The 13,652-nt window shown below is 44.6% G+C and overlaps 2 protein-coding genes across 3 annotated transcripts; one reads left to right on the plus strand and one right to left on the minus strand.

Moving 5' to 3' along the window:
* Positions 1-2: 2 nt before the first annotated feature.
* On the plus strand, positions 3-3,844 carry SRSF5 (serine and arginine rich splicing factor 5; the record flags this gene model as incomplete). The annotated part of the gene is made up of 7 exons (XM_005417651.2): positions 3-116; positions 293-363; positions 569-664; positions 1,010-1,079; positions 2,376-2,449; positions 2,764-2,874; positions 3,031-3,844. Coding segments are annotated over 7 exons (717 nt in total), but the record flags the coding sequence as incomplete, so codon positions are not given.
* Positions 3,845-5,933: 2,089 nt separating this feature from the next.
* Positions 5,934-10,719, minus strand: SLC10A1 (solute carrier family 10 member 1). 2 transcript variants are annotated; one of them, XM_005417652.3, is made up of 5 exons: positions 10,316-10,719; positions 9,389-9,599; positions 8,252-8,430; positions 7,140-7,336; positions 5,934-6,097 (listed from the first exon to the last, which is right to left on the minus strand). In XM_005417652.3, exons 1-5 carry the CDS (start codon positions 10,717-10,719, stop codon positions 5,934-5,936), a joined length of 1,155 nt encoding a protein of 384 aa, XP_005417709.3. The 2 variants fall into 2 exon arrangements, with proteins under 2 accessions (XP_005417709.3, XP_030921567.1); XM_031065707.1 differs by lacking the exon at positions 5,934-6,097 and adding an exon at positions 6,426-6,558.
* Positions 10,720-13,652: the final 2,933 nt, after the last annotated feature.

Genomic DNA, 13,652 nt, shown 5'->3' on the forward strand with positions numbered 1-13,652 from the left:
GCCGTGTCTTCATCGGGAGGCTGAACCCGGCCGCCAGGGAGAAGGATGTGGAGAGGTTCTTCAAGGGGTACGGCCGCATCCGCGACATCGACCTGAAGAGGGGCTTCGGCTTCGTGGTGAGTGCGCCCCCTCTCCCGTCCCTACCCCCTTAGTGCTCACTCGCGTGTGAGGTTTATGAAGCTACTTAGAAAGAAAATCAGTAACGTGCCCATCAAGGCACACCACGTGACAAATCAGCATCTGTTCGTTCACTGGAATGTAATTGCTTGGTTTTATTGTCTTGGTTGTGCAGGAGTTTGAGGATCCGAGGGATGCAGATGATGCTGTTTATGAATTGGATGGAAAAGAACTTTGCAGTGAAAGGTATCTTATTTCATGGCTATACAACCTTGGGGATAAGGGTTGCATAAGTCAATTTGTAACAGTCAATTTCAATTTGAATTGTGTTATCAGTATTGGTCAAACTATTTTGTTTTTGTTTGGTTTGTCTTTGTCCTGAGAATTACGACTGTATGCCAAAGAAGAAATATGTAAAAACACGTGTTTTGTTATGTGTTTCTCTTCACAGGGTGACCATTGAGCATGCCAGAGCGCGCTCGAGGGGCAGAGGCAGAGGGAGGTACTCTGACCGGTTCAGTAGCCGCCGCCCGCGCAGTGACAGGAGGTACGTGCAGCTTTGAGCCAGTGCAGTTTAAAAAAAGAATGCTTTGGGCTCACCCCAGAGAATGTGAGCTATAATGAGCTATTAAAAGGTGTTATTTGCCTTTTAAGTCGTTTGATGTGGCAGCAGGATAGTGGAGATGACAGAACTTCTCAGACATGCCTGTCATCCTTATGCTCCCTCCCTTAAGTACTTAATTCCTGCCCTAGGTTGCTCAGGCCATCACATAGCTTAGGTCTTAGTATTAATGATGATATGCTGATACCAGCTCTTGGTACAGCCCTCATTAATATTATATGGTTATATTGTATTTACTGATAGGTGTCTGAATTGTTTGTTTCAAAACAGAAACGCCCCACCTCTAAGAACAGAAAATCGCCTCATAGTGGAAAATTTGTCTTCCCGTGTCAGCTGGCAGGTTTGTTGAAACATGATTAACTATTTTGACTTCATTTAATGGGTATGTAATGTAATGTAATTATTTTGTAAAATAATTAATTAAATTAAAACCTAATTTATTAAAATGTTTATGTAATTAATATGATTTTTAGTTATGTAACTTAAATATTTTGAATGAAAGTTAGTTAACGTTAAATCATAATAATAATAAATTTATATGTTTGAGGATATATATATTTTTTTTTATTGTTTTTAAAATCCATTTTAACCACATATTAAACCCTTTATTTGCCAGCCTATCTGTGTCGTTGGCCTTATGACGAGGAGTGCCTGTGGGTTATCCTAATCGTTCTGTCTTGGTCACTCTTGGTCGGGCCTGGTTGACTTTCCAGTCAGCTCCTACAATGTCACTTGGCCACCTCTAGATCTGTGTTTGCCGGTCTAGACGTAATCGATGCACTCCTTAAAGTGCCACATTGCAGCGGTCCCAGAGCGTTAACGAGATCTGATTCCTAAGTTGAGAGCTGTTCTTCCTGTAACGCTTCCGAATAACGAGGTCCTGGTCGAAAAGAGTTGAAAGATTGGAAATTAGGTGGTCGTTGGAATCCTGATCGCAGTAAAGTGGTCCTTGGTGCCATCAAGCATAGAGAATGGATCCATCCATAGTCTCCTGATAGGGAGGGCAGTGCGATTAATGGCTTCCATCGACTGGGTAGTGTTCGGCAAGTGGGTGGCGAAGAGCCAGTCGGGCATATGTCATGACGGTATCTCCGGTCGCTTAATGCAGTTTGCTGCTTGGCTAGCCTAGGGAAATGTTTATAAAGGTAAAGTAAACTATATTTTTAATGACATATGGGGCACAAAATAATTGGTGTTACGTAAATGTAATTTTGTATTCGTATAAGACTTGTCATGTAAATGGAGACTGAAAAGTCCAAAAAATATATGGGTAGCATTTCAAAGTCAATTCAGTAGATATAAAAATGTGCTTTTTATTTCTTTTTTCTCTCTCTTTCTTTCTCTTTGTTACTTAATCTATAAAATCATTTTAGACTAATACTTACCTTAACGTTAAGACCCTTTTATTAGCATTTTGCTTAAAGCAATATGCTTTTCTCATTTATTTCGTGCCCTGATACAGATTGTGATACAGATAATGCAATTTTGATTACAAGTATGGCAGTTGCCGTGTTTGTGATTTATCTAACAACTTCTCTTTCAGTAGTCATAAGTTTCTTTTGTTTGCTTTAAACTACTTTTGTATAAGTAAACGTTCATTTCACTTCTTTGTATAACAAAAGTGGTCTTGTGTTAGGATCTCAAAGACTTCATGAGGCAAGCCGGGGAAGTAACCTTTGCAGATGCACACAGACCTAAGTTAAATGAAGGGTAAGCCTATCAAGTGATCTCTTGAAAGCTGTAGAGTAACCTGTATATGTAATATTTGGGGAGGGAAGCTGGCTATTTTCAGTGTCAGCAGCTGTTCATGGCTTAATTTAGCTACCCTTTGAAAATGTATGTGGGAAATGTTTGGGGAGGGGAATTTTTCATGCTTCAGTGATGACAAGGAATAATTACACTGAGCAGTGTAGGTTTTGGGGTTTTGTTTATATGTTTTTTTGCCAGTGTAAATTTTGTTTGTGTTGGTAACTACAACCTGTAATAGTGAGCTTTATGTTTGGGGTTTGGTTTTTTTTCCATAGGGTGGTTGAATTTGCCTCTTACAGTGATTTAAAGAATGCTATTGAAAAGCTTTCTGGTAAAGAAATCAATGGAAGGAAAATCAAACTAATTGAAGGCAGCAAAAGGCACAGGTACGGATTTCTACTCTCTTAATAATGCTTAAACTTTCAGTTGAGGACCTTTGGAGTCAGTGACCAGGCAGCCGAGCTGTAGAGCTGTGGAGTGCCTGGTTGGGGCCGTGGGTTTCTGTGGCTGGCACTGACTGGCGCTCCCCGTTGGCTCCTCAGTAGGTCCCGGAGCAGGTCACGGTCACGCAGCAGGAGCCGCAGCAAGTCACGATCAGTCAGCAGATCTCCACTGCCCAGCAAGAGCCAGAAACGGGTTTCTTCCAGCAGATCCAAATCTCCGTCATCCGTAGACCGGCAGAGGTCTAGATCGAGGTCCAGATCTGTTGACAGTGGCAACTGAACTATAAATAACTTGCCCTGGGGGCCCTTTTTTAAACCATACTTGCTAAAACTTGTGGTAAGTATGTGACTTTCTGTGGGAAAGGGGAGAGGGGGGGGAAGGGGGAACTTTGTAGATGTGGACCATGGTGGGAAGGGTTACTGACTAATTGTATTAAATGTTTTTGATAACCCTTTTCTTGCTCACATTTTTTTGTGAATGTCTGAAGTGTATAGTTTGTGTATATTGGCAGAGCTCTTTATAACTAAACTAGACAAATTTTTTTGTACTCTAAAGTCATCTGAACACTTAATTCTCAGTATATTCAACTGTGAATTGCAATTAAAAGCATTAATGTCTCAGACTAATAGTTTTAGACATCTAAGAGAGCTCTATATGTGCTGTACATAAAGCTTTATTTCAGAGGGTATTTTTTTGTGCTTTTGAGACATTGTTTCAGCTACAGGTCAGCAGATTAAGTGCTGGTCGGTACTGGTAATAAAACTTTATTTTAAAATATTTTCATTTAATAAGACTTGCACTACACTAAGAAAATGCCCATTTCACTGCCATGTGGTAATAATATTCTATAAAGCACTCTTATTTCTTGATACCTAAGAAAAAAATAGTTCAAATAAAGTATAAAGAAACATTTCTGCTTCTACTTTGTTTCTTGGTGTTAATAAAGTTGTTGTGACTGTGTTAAAATGTTTCTTAAAGGTGGAGCTGTGCCAAAGTGATAACTGTTTTGGACAGGGGTGAGAATTAGCGTCCTTTTAAATACATTGTGTGATGTCCTTGCATGTCTCTGTGTTCTGAAATAAGAACATGGATAATCAGGCTGTCATAGTTCGTAGCAAAAAGTGGAGTGGATGAGTCATTTAGCTTTTAATGACTTGGGATAATAAGTGTGGAGTGTTAAAGACGTGTAGTCAGCATTCTTCCTTAGTGTATTTGCGCATGTTCGTATGAGAACACTGCAGTGTACATAAACCATTTTTGTGAGCATTAGTCCTCATTCTGGGGGAAGAGGGATTTTTAAGTTGGTGGGTGGGAGTAATGCAGCAGTAGTACCATGAGGTTCTGTGTTTTAGTGTTTCTGCCTTCCAGTGGGAGCAGTTCTCCGCAGTCCCTGTATTTCTCAAGTCTTCCCCCACAAGAACTTAAGAGTTATTTTTTTTAAATAGTGTGTTTCCTTATAAAGTGCTTTACAAAGCTCTTCTAGTAATCTGTAGAAGCCTTCAAAAAGATCTTTGTAGCCTAGGCTCAGATTTGGATAGGTCGTAGGAAGTGCAAGGTGGTTCCTCTAGCAGCAAGGTCTGGCCTTGTGGGAGGTTGGGTGTTTGGCCTCTGCAGCCCTGCTGCCCTTTCTCCCTGCTGCTGCAGAGTTCTCAGGTGCCAGGCTAAGGAAGGAGGAGGAGCTCTTGTGCTGCGTGGGTCTGTCTGTTGAGGTGGCAGTGAATTGGGCTGCCAGGCACTCCTGAGAGCAGGCCTGGGAGGGGGTAGGATCCACAGTTAACTGGGTTGTCAGCACTCAGCTTTGGGGCATGGGAGGCTTCATTCTCAGAGCCTTAGTGGTGCAGATGCTCATCCCAAGAGGTGTGTAGTAAGAGGGCTCTAATGTGCAGGGGTAAAGATAGCATTCACACTCATCAGGGTGGAAGGTCAGCTGTGTAGAGATCTTGAGTCAGTTGATCATACTAACTTAGATGATGATGGGCATCTGTGTCCAAGTGGGACTTGGCTTTCACTGGAACCCAAGTGGCTGAAGTCACTTGATGTGATGAAAGGGATCACAGATTTCTTTCAGGCTAAATGTGAAGTATTATCTGCTCTATAAATGTTCTGAATTGTGTTTCTAGACCACACCACTTACTTGCCGTGCAAGCAGCATGAGCAGGTGCCTGCATTATCCCTGGGGAGCTGGCGCTTGTAATGATCAGATTCCTGTTAAACTCCCAGGCTTTGCAGTATGGAGGCTTATGTTGATTTCTGGCATAAGAAATTAGGCTGTTTATTTAGTATAGGTTCTTGGTACAAACCAGTTTATTCTTAATTAAGATGAACTACTTTGGGTTACAAGGCATAGTCTGGATATGGGAGATGTTGATGCCAATCTTTCCTGGTACTGTGTATGTAGTGTGACCATACCTAGGTGGTGTCTAGAACAGGTGTGGTGTCGAGTTCACTGACTGGTACAAAAGAAAACACGTTTAAGGTTCATCTGGTGTTGGAGGTACAGCTTGATGGGCCCAAACTCAGGTTTTTATGGCCTCTGCTCTGGGGGATCGGTGGTACCACATAGTACCTGTTGGAGGATGGAAGAAACCAACAGGCCATGGGCTGCTTGGCTGTGCATTTGATCTCATTGGCTTCTGCATGGAGAAACTTTCACAGCTCATTCTGGGTCTGTTAAAGAAATTACATCTGCAGTGATATTGTCAGGATCTGCTTCCATTATGTGCCAGCAGGACAGTTACAGGTAAGTGAAGTTAAGAAAGGGAACTGATGTAGGCAGTGATTTTCTCACAGGTAAAACTGGGACAGTCACTTGGCATGTTTTTCAGCTGTCCCAAAGGGTTGTCAGAATGACTTTGAAGTCACTGAAAGTCTCCTCCTCTCTGGGCTGACAGAGTGAGGCTTAGTCTGAAGCAAGGTCTTTGGGGAGTAACTGTGGGTGCAGATGGCTCTGTGGCTGCTGTGAAGTGAGCGTATTGATGAGTCTGACAGAACAGCTGGAGACCTATGAGCTGGCTGCAGAAGGTGGAGCTTGGAGGGTTGTGAGAGCAACTGCTGCAGAATCCATATATTTTCCTGGTTTTCCACTGTTTCTCCAATGTCTTGATACTGATTTCATTTCTTGAGCGCTAAATGTGTCTACACCTGCACAGATAATTTCTGCTGCATCTGAAGAAAGAGCAAATTAGGCAATTCTGAAACTAGGTTTAGGGAAATATTGTGACAACTACAACTGCAATTAGTGGGTCATTTAAAACAAGAGGAAGGAACTTGGGATTCCGGCTGAAAGACTGAAGCCATTTTATTTCCAGTCATTTATGATCTGGAGGCTGGAATACAACCTTTTTGTTAAAGTCTTGCCAGCACCTGCATATCTATTTCCAGCATCAGCTGCTTTGCTCTGAACACACCCAAGGATCCAAGAGAGTATGTTTTTTCCCCCCATTAAGTTGTCCTGCAGCATAGCTATAAGATGTGGTAAAGTGATCCTGAAGCAGCTCTGTAGCAGCTACTCCACTGCATCTCTCTCAAGGCAGTGGAGAAAAGTTGTACTGGCAGCATCAGAGGGGTGGTGGGTGGAGGATCTCATTCAGCCATCTGTGCAGTCAGCTGAGCTTGGAATTAGGGACCTGCTGGAATTGGAGATGAGTCAATTTCACATCTGTACCAATATTGTATGTATTTTAAAATGAAGTTTCAATTTCTTTATGTACTTTTCTAGCAAAAGACCCAAATGTTTTGTTCCTTTGGCTGCAGTATTTGGCAGTTTGTCCTCTCAGGGAATCATTTAACAGCTTGAAGCAAAGCTGGGATTCGTTGCATTAAAGAATATGTAATGTTTTTGTGTAGTTTTAGCCACACGCAAACACCTCTGTTCTTTGCATGTGCTCAGTGCCAGTCATGACTTTTCACAGGGTGTCCACTGGAGCTTAAAGCACCAGACTGTGAAAACCTGAGAACTGGTAGTTTTGATAGTATGTAGCTGTATGAAACATCCTGCTCATGCGAGAAGTCCATGGAATTTCTAAGGTGTTCAGTTACCTCAGAATTTTCGACTCAGATTTGAATTTAATGTGCTGGGTATGTAATCTCTAGTTAAAGAGCAACTGGATTCTGCCTTTATAAAGCAGTGATGCATTGGTAGTTACATTGTAAGCATGTATGGCTTAGTGTGGAAAGTATAAGAACTAAGGAGCAAAGCTGTACTTGCCATTGGCTTGCTTTATTCTATCATGGATCCGAAAGGCCAGGATAAGCAGAAATCCTTCTCCAAGCTGGAACAGCAAGTAGAGCAGTGGGAAGAAGTACAGGGGGCCAATGATCTCTGGGGCAAAGGCAACCTTGAGGATAGCTGAGCCAAGCTGTACATTCTGGCAGCCAGTTTCCATGCACACTGTCCGCCTGCACCTGAAGGAGAAAAATAGATTACAGATTTCAATTGCTTCCCAAGAACTGAAACAGAGCCCTGCCCACCTTGCTGGTGCACTTGCCTGTGGCTAAAAGCTGCTCTGTCAGGAACAATACTGCAGTCCCTAGAAGGTTTTGCCTCCTGCTCCATTGGCAATGGGCAGAGAAAGATCATGTTACAAACGTGAACTTTGTTCATAATGGTATGGGAGGCCTTGTGTCCTGCTCTGGACTCTGCAGCTTCCTACAGGGAAGTAATCTCCTGAGGTGGTAGGAGTCCAACATATGAAGGTATAAAATAGGACTAGGAGGATTCCTACCTGGTTTATGTAGTACAAGGAGGAGCAAGTTTTATATGTCAGGTTTTCATTCTAAATTCCCAGGGCTGCAGCTGAGAATGCACTGACTGATTTGAGGTAGTAACCAGCTGGGGAATAATTGTGTCACTTGGGGTTTGAGCTCAGTTTGTATTTCTCAGTTTTTTGCCTTTGGGGTTTTTTTTGGTACTGATATTTTTTTCCCCCAGCTTCACTACCAAGAGCAGAGGGTGGCAATATGTTTATCAGGTCACTAGTTGGCCTTAAGCCAAAACCATGCATCTACTTGTTCAGTGAACCTTCCACGGTGATCAGGTGCCTGTGCCAAAAACACCTGCTTAGCTATTCCTCCCCTCTCAGCAAAGCCAAGCAGACGTTAAAGTAATTTCTCTTCCCACTCAAGCTGTGGGAGTCACTGCCTTGGGACCAGCTTGTAGTGTGGTTGTATTCCTAGATCCTATTTTGGGTGAATGGGGTCAGTGTTCTACAGAAGTATATTGCTAAAATTCATGTTTTCACCATTGCTCTGCAAAGCAGAGCTGCCAAACTCTCTGTTCCTGATGAGAGAGGGAGGGGAGGGAGGTGTGGAAGAACATACCGGTCATCAAGCTTGAAGGTTGCAGAGACAGCGTAGCCCAGCAGGAATCCAGTAAGGGGCATTAAGGCAGAAGTTCCCAGGAGAGGTGGAGAGAAGACAACCATGATACAGCTTCCCATATTGGCCACAGACAGAACAATTATAACAGCAGATGACAGTAGAAGCATAACCATCCCTGCCTAAAATAAAAGTGATTGAGGTGTGGACAAGAGAGAAATCCCCAGCAAAATTTGCCTCAGCTGTTAGAAGCAGCTGTACCCAGTTCTCTGTTCATCACGTGAAGTACACAGAGGCATAAGTGCCTTTCATGGACATAAATGTTATCAGTAATCAACAAGAGACCATCCTGGGCTAGTACTGAGAGAGACCTTAAATAACCAAACACCTTTCCAGTCTATGTGCAAAATATCTGCTCTTGCTGCACAAGCTGCTTGTTTCTCAGGCATTGCTACTTGTCTCTGTCCAGGTCCCTTTGTGGCTCTAGTCTACCCCAAGCAGGGGCTGAGGAAACCACTTTACTCACAGGTAGAGCCTAGCAGAGTTCTTGAGTTAGACAATGGTGCATCTGGTTGTCTGGATTTCTGTTTTGCTGTTTAAATGCCTGATGTATAAAGGAGGCAGGGACGTGATTCCAGGCATAACTGGGCACTTGGTGATACAGCGGCTTCTGTTGGATACGTATCTCAATTAATTAAGCAGCAGTTTTGTGATTTGATTTTTGTCTTGTGCTAGACCTCTGAGAACAGTGGATTGGTTTTAATCTGTTTTGGGGTGGCTGTTGTTTGTTTGGTTGGTTTTTATCTGGGTTCTGCTTTGGTAGCAGCAGTAGTTGGGGGCAGTGCCTATGATGTTCATTAGCACTGATTAGTAGCAAAAAACTTCCAAAGTTAAAACTGAAGCAAAAGGAGAATGTAGGAAGTTGGCTTCAAACAGTGTTTGCCTGGAAAAGATGGATGACTTCTTCTTGGGCAAGTTTTTTAACCATTAAAGTGGTGAAGTGCTTGTCTTGAGCTCTACCCTCAGCCCTTTCATTGATTTGTGGTATGTCTTAGAGAAGTTAATATGTCTGTGATTCTATTTTTGAGAACTCCCTCAAGGCCCTTGATTGAAAGGCAACTAGCACAGGATACTTCTTACCTTGGTGATAAGGCCAGTGTACTGTGGTTTCTTCTCATTCAAGATGATGCCAGCGGCACAGGGGATTAGCATCAGCACCAAGGAAGTGATTATTCCTTTGTAAGGTACCTTGCCCTCCAAATCACCCTCATACAGTCCTCCCGAGTACAGGTACAGAAGAAGTGGCATTAATCCAATTGCCAGGACCATGGAGCATGCGGTCATTACAACACTGAGATGAAGAAAGGACCCCTCAGTAGAAGAACAACACTTTTTAAAAATGGAATATGCTAATCTGATTACTTGCCTGGACAGATGTTTTTAATAGAAGATTTTACCTTGCTTTTTCCCAACTTGTCTCTGAGATCTCCCCAACATCACTGTCAGACTGTAGAAGGATGTGATATGAATGGAGAAGGGAGAAGATGACTCAAGTTTCATGCTGAGAAAGGGTACATACATACCCATGACAAGGGTACAGTTCACATTTCAGAAATCCACTACTGAGAGAAAAAGTAATACTTTATATTTTTGTGCTGGATCTTGTTTATCGCTAGGGTTTGTTGGAGAGTGGTGTTCTGCTAGTTCAACATTCCTCATTGATGCAGCCTCTCCAGGCAGCATGCTCAGTGCACACAGAACTGCACGTATAGACACAGCATATATCTATATGCTCTATGTACTGCTATGTGGAGAGGAAAACGTGTTCCTGCACCCATGTTATCAAGAACAGCATGCCAATGATTCAGAGAAAGGTATAAAGTGCCATTGTAAAACAGGGACAAATAAACTTACTGAGCAATATGAGTGCTTTAAAAATGTTTTGGATTTAGTATTTCAGTCCTTGTCCAGCTTCTTGGGGCCTCCTAATGTTGATTAAATTAGTTTCTGAACCAGCCATATAACTATATTAGCCTGAACAATGAACAGGTACATAGCTTTCCTTACCTGAGGTTCATGTCCCCTCTCAGTGCCAGGCTAAAGATGTTGGAGAGGTTTCCCCCTGGGCAGCAGCCACAGATGAGGATGGCCAGGGATTCTGAGGTGCCCAGCTGGAAGAGCTTGCCCAATATGAATGCTGTCAAGGGCATGATGCTGTACTGAGCCAATATGGCTATTGCCACACCTTTAGGTCTCCTGAGGTGAGTTGTGATCTTGGCTATCTCCATTGTACATCCCAGAGACACCATGATGACCAGGAGGACCATGATAAGGATTACATTCAGGGCTGTGTCCATAGCCTGCTGTCCAAATGCAAAGGGTGGTGCCAGACTGGTCAGGGAGCTGCTGTTCTGCGTGCAACCTGGGCTCCAAAGTTCTGGGCTATCAAAAGCTCCCTTGGTCTTGTTCATCCTGCTGAGGGGTTAGGAGGTCCCTTCTTCTGTAAGTGGCTGGGGAGGTGAGGGAAGGATTGATTCAAAAGTCTAAATAACATTAAATTAATGGAAGCAAAACACGAGCTCTGTTTCAGGACACCACTCTTAGCCTCTAGCACCTGTTGAAAACAGAAATCTGCATTTAAAGCAATCAGCTGTGAACCCCATTCGTTTTGGAAATATCCTGTGCAGTTTGTGTGTCTTCTGCTCTGGTCCTCCACTTCTTCCAGCATCCACCCTCACAATGAGACAGCTGGTGAGAGCAAGAGGGAGACAGCTCAAGGTGGGTAGAGAAGACAGGTAAAGATGGGCACTTCATACAAAGGAAAATGAACCAGAGCTCCTCTCATTCACAAGATACTGCTGAGGCCAATACTTGAAAACATGATGCATCCAGGGTACTTTGTTTTTAATGACATTATAAAATACTTTTTCTTCTGGCCATAAATAAAGTTTTGATAGTGAGGTCTAGGAAGATATTACAGTGTGGATGTGTAATTTCTCTAGTAAACTCCTAGGGGCCATCATGTCTCTTTTCCTGATGTGTTAAGTTTGACACTGTCTAGAAAGTTTTTGGTTGCAGAAAGGAATTAATTCTCCAAGCCTTACCAACTTTGAAAATATTATTCCCTCCTTGGTGCTGAGGGAAGGTTCTGCATGGTAGGTACCTCAACTGACCTCTGCACTGCACGGTTGGGCCCCATGGGCACAGCAGTGCTGCATTCAGAACCTGGGGTGTTCTGCATTGTGATCCAGCTGGGGCTGCAGACATCACACAAACTGTCCAAGCAAAGCCAAAGAGACAGCTCTTCCCCAGCCCAGACTGGTACCTGCCCTGTGCTTTCAGTGCAAGGCTGTGTGGCATGACGCGCACTCAGGGCTCTGGTGTGCTGGGAAGCAGGGCCTGGGCAGCTGGTGCTGAGGCACGAAGAGGGACTGGAAAGGTGGCTGCTGCTCATCCTGCCACTGCTCCCTGTCCCTGGCTGTAACAGGGAATGTGCTTCCCTACCCCTGCCATGCCCTCAGGTGCCACACTTCCTGATGCCTCAGCAGGTTTTCCCTTTACGTAAGGCATTTATTGCCTTCAGATTGACCTTAGGCATCCCCTAGGTCAAGGGAGGGCCTATAGAAACAGAGCTGAGCACGTTAAACCAGAGCAAAATGGATGCTGTTACCTTAGTGCCAGTGGATGTGGCTGTAGGAAGCTTTGGCAGATCACTCGCTGCTCTGTCCTTTCCTGGCTGGGCTTGGTGAGCCGTAGTACTCTTCAGTCCTCCGGCTTCAAGAAAATCCCCTTTGGTAAAATCCCATCCTCTGCTCGCAAGGTATAAAGCCTGGGTCTAAAAGAGCCTCATAGAGAGGGAAGTTGCTGTTCTTTGGTAGTTGTACTAACAGGACTGGGGAAGGGATTTTAAGTGGGGAGATTTGCTGCACTATGGCTGAGCTCTAATTCCTTTGCTGAAGGGTATTATGATGCTGCAGTAGCATGTCCATTGCTTCTATTCATCTGGGAGCTCAGCAGGCTCAGCCTCCGCCGCCCTATTGCTCTGGAAACATTGCTGGAGGCAGGCAGGAATGTCAGAGCACTGTGTTCCTCCCCACTTGCTCTTGCTTTGGTTGGGAACTTTGTTTTCCAGGCTGGCAGCCAAGCCGGAAAAGCACCAACAGCAGCTCAGGAGGCCAGCACAGGCAACCCCATTGGGTGGGAAGGAGCAGTGCCTGTGGCTCTCAGTGACTCTGCACATCCATGCCCATGGCTTCTCCTACACCTTTGTGAGCACCACACTGCCCTTCCTGGGGACAAGGGGCCCTTCAGTAAGTCACAGGTGGCGCCTTGAGCCCCCTGTGTCACTGTGGTGGCACAATAGTGCCTTGGCTCAGTGCTGGGCTCTGGCTGAGCAGGTGGGGCAAGGAAGCCTGCAGCACTGTGTGCATTTTGATTTTCTGCAGGCATCTGAAAGACTACCAGGCACAAGCAAGGGCTGCCCAAGTAGCACATGGGCAAGATCCATAAGAATTAAGATGAAGTGCAGGAGCAAAGCCCACAGCAATTCTTTATCCTTCTCTTCAGAAATTTTCCCCTGTGAATCCCCAGCCTTCCTAAAGAAATGCTTGTTCTTCACCATGTTTGTCTTTCAGCTGTGTGCTGAATTTTATAAGAAGGACTGAGTCAAGTCAAGCAATAAAGTGCTTATAAAGTGCTACTGCCTCAGCAGCACCTCCTCTTCCCCTAAACTCACTGTAGCTCAGGTTTTTAAAATGACGATGTTCTAATATTCTCACCCTTTCCAGGACTGTAGAATAATGTTTAAATGACTCTAATAATTTAAAAAATGCCTGTTTTTCATTTTTCAAGCATTCGTAGTTAATGGAGGAAACACCACAGGAGCCAAGGAAGAGACTGGTTGAAGAAAGTAGAATAAATTAGGATCATTATTTCATCCTGGTTCATGCTTGGACATCTATAACTATAAATAACTATTTGACGTGGGCAGCAGAGCTGGGAGTTTGCATTGAAGTGTGGCCAAAGAGCTGTGTATCAGCTGTAAAGCCGCTGCTCCCGGCAGCAGGGCCTGGGCGGTGGGATGGCAGAGGGAAGGCTGGAGGAAGGAGTGTGCTCCCACTGCGGGGGCAGCGGGCCCTGGAGTCGCACCTGGTGCCCCAGGACCCGCCTTGCCTCAGAGGATGCGCTCGCCTTGCAGGAGCCGGCTGTTTAACCCCTGGGCAAAGCGTGCCCTTTCCGTGCTTCGGCCGCTCCCTGGAAGGGCTCAGCTCCTGAAAGGTAAACTCCCAGCTGCCCTTACAGCGCTGTCCGCTTTTCAGTGAGGGCCGAGGGGCGCTGCAGCAGCCGGGCGGGCGCAGGGCTGGCCCCTGGCCTGGCTCCGTAGCCGCGGAGGGCAGGGAGGGGT

The sequence above is a fragment of the Geospiza fortis genome, unplaced genomic scaffold, assembly GCF_000277835.1.
Source record: "Geospiza fortis unplaced genomic scaffold, GeoFor_1.0 scaffold54, whole genome shotgun sequence".
NCBI classification, from domain to species: domain Eukaryota; kingdom Metazoa; phylum Chordata; class Aves; order Passeriformes; family Thraupidae; genus Geospiza; species Geospiza fortis.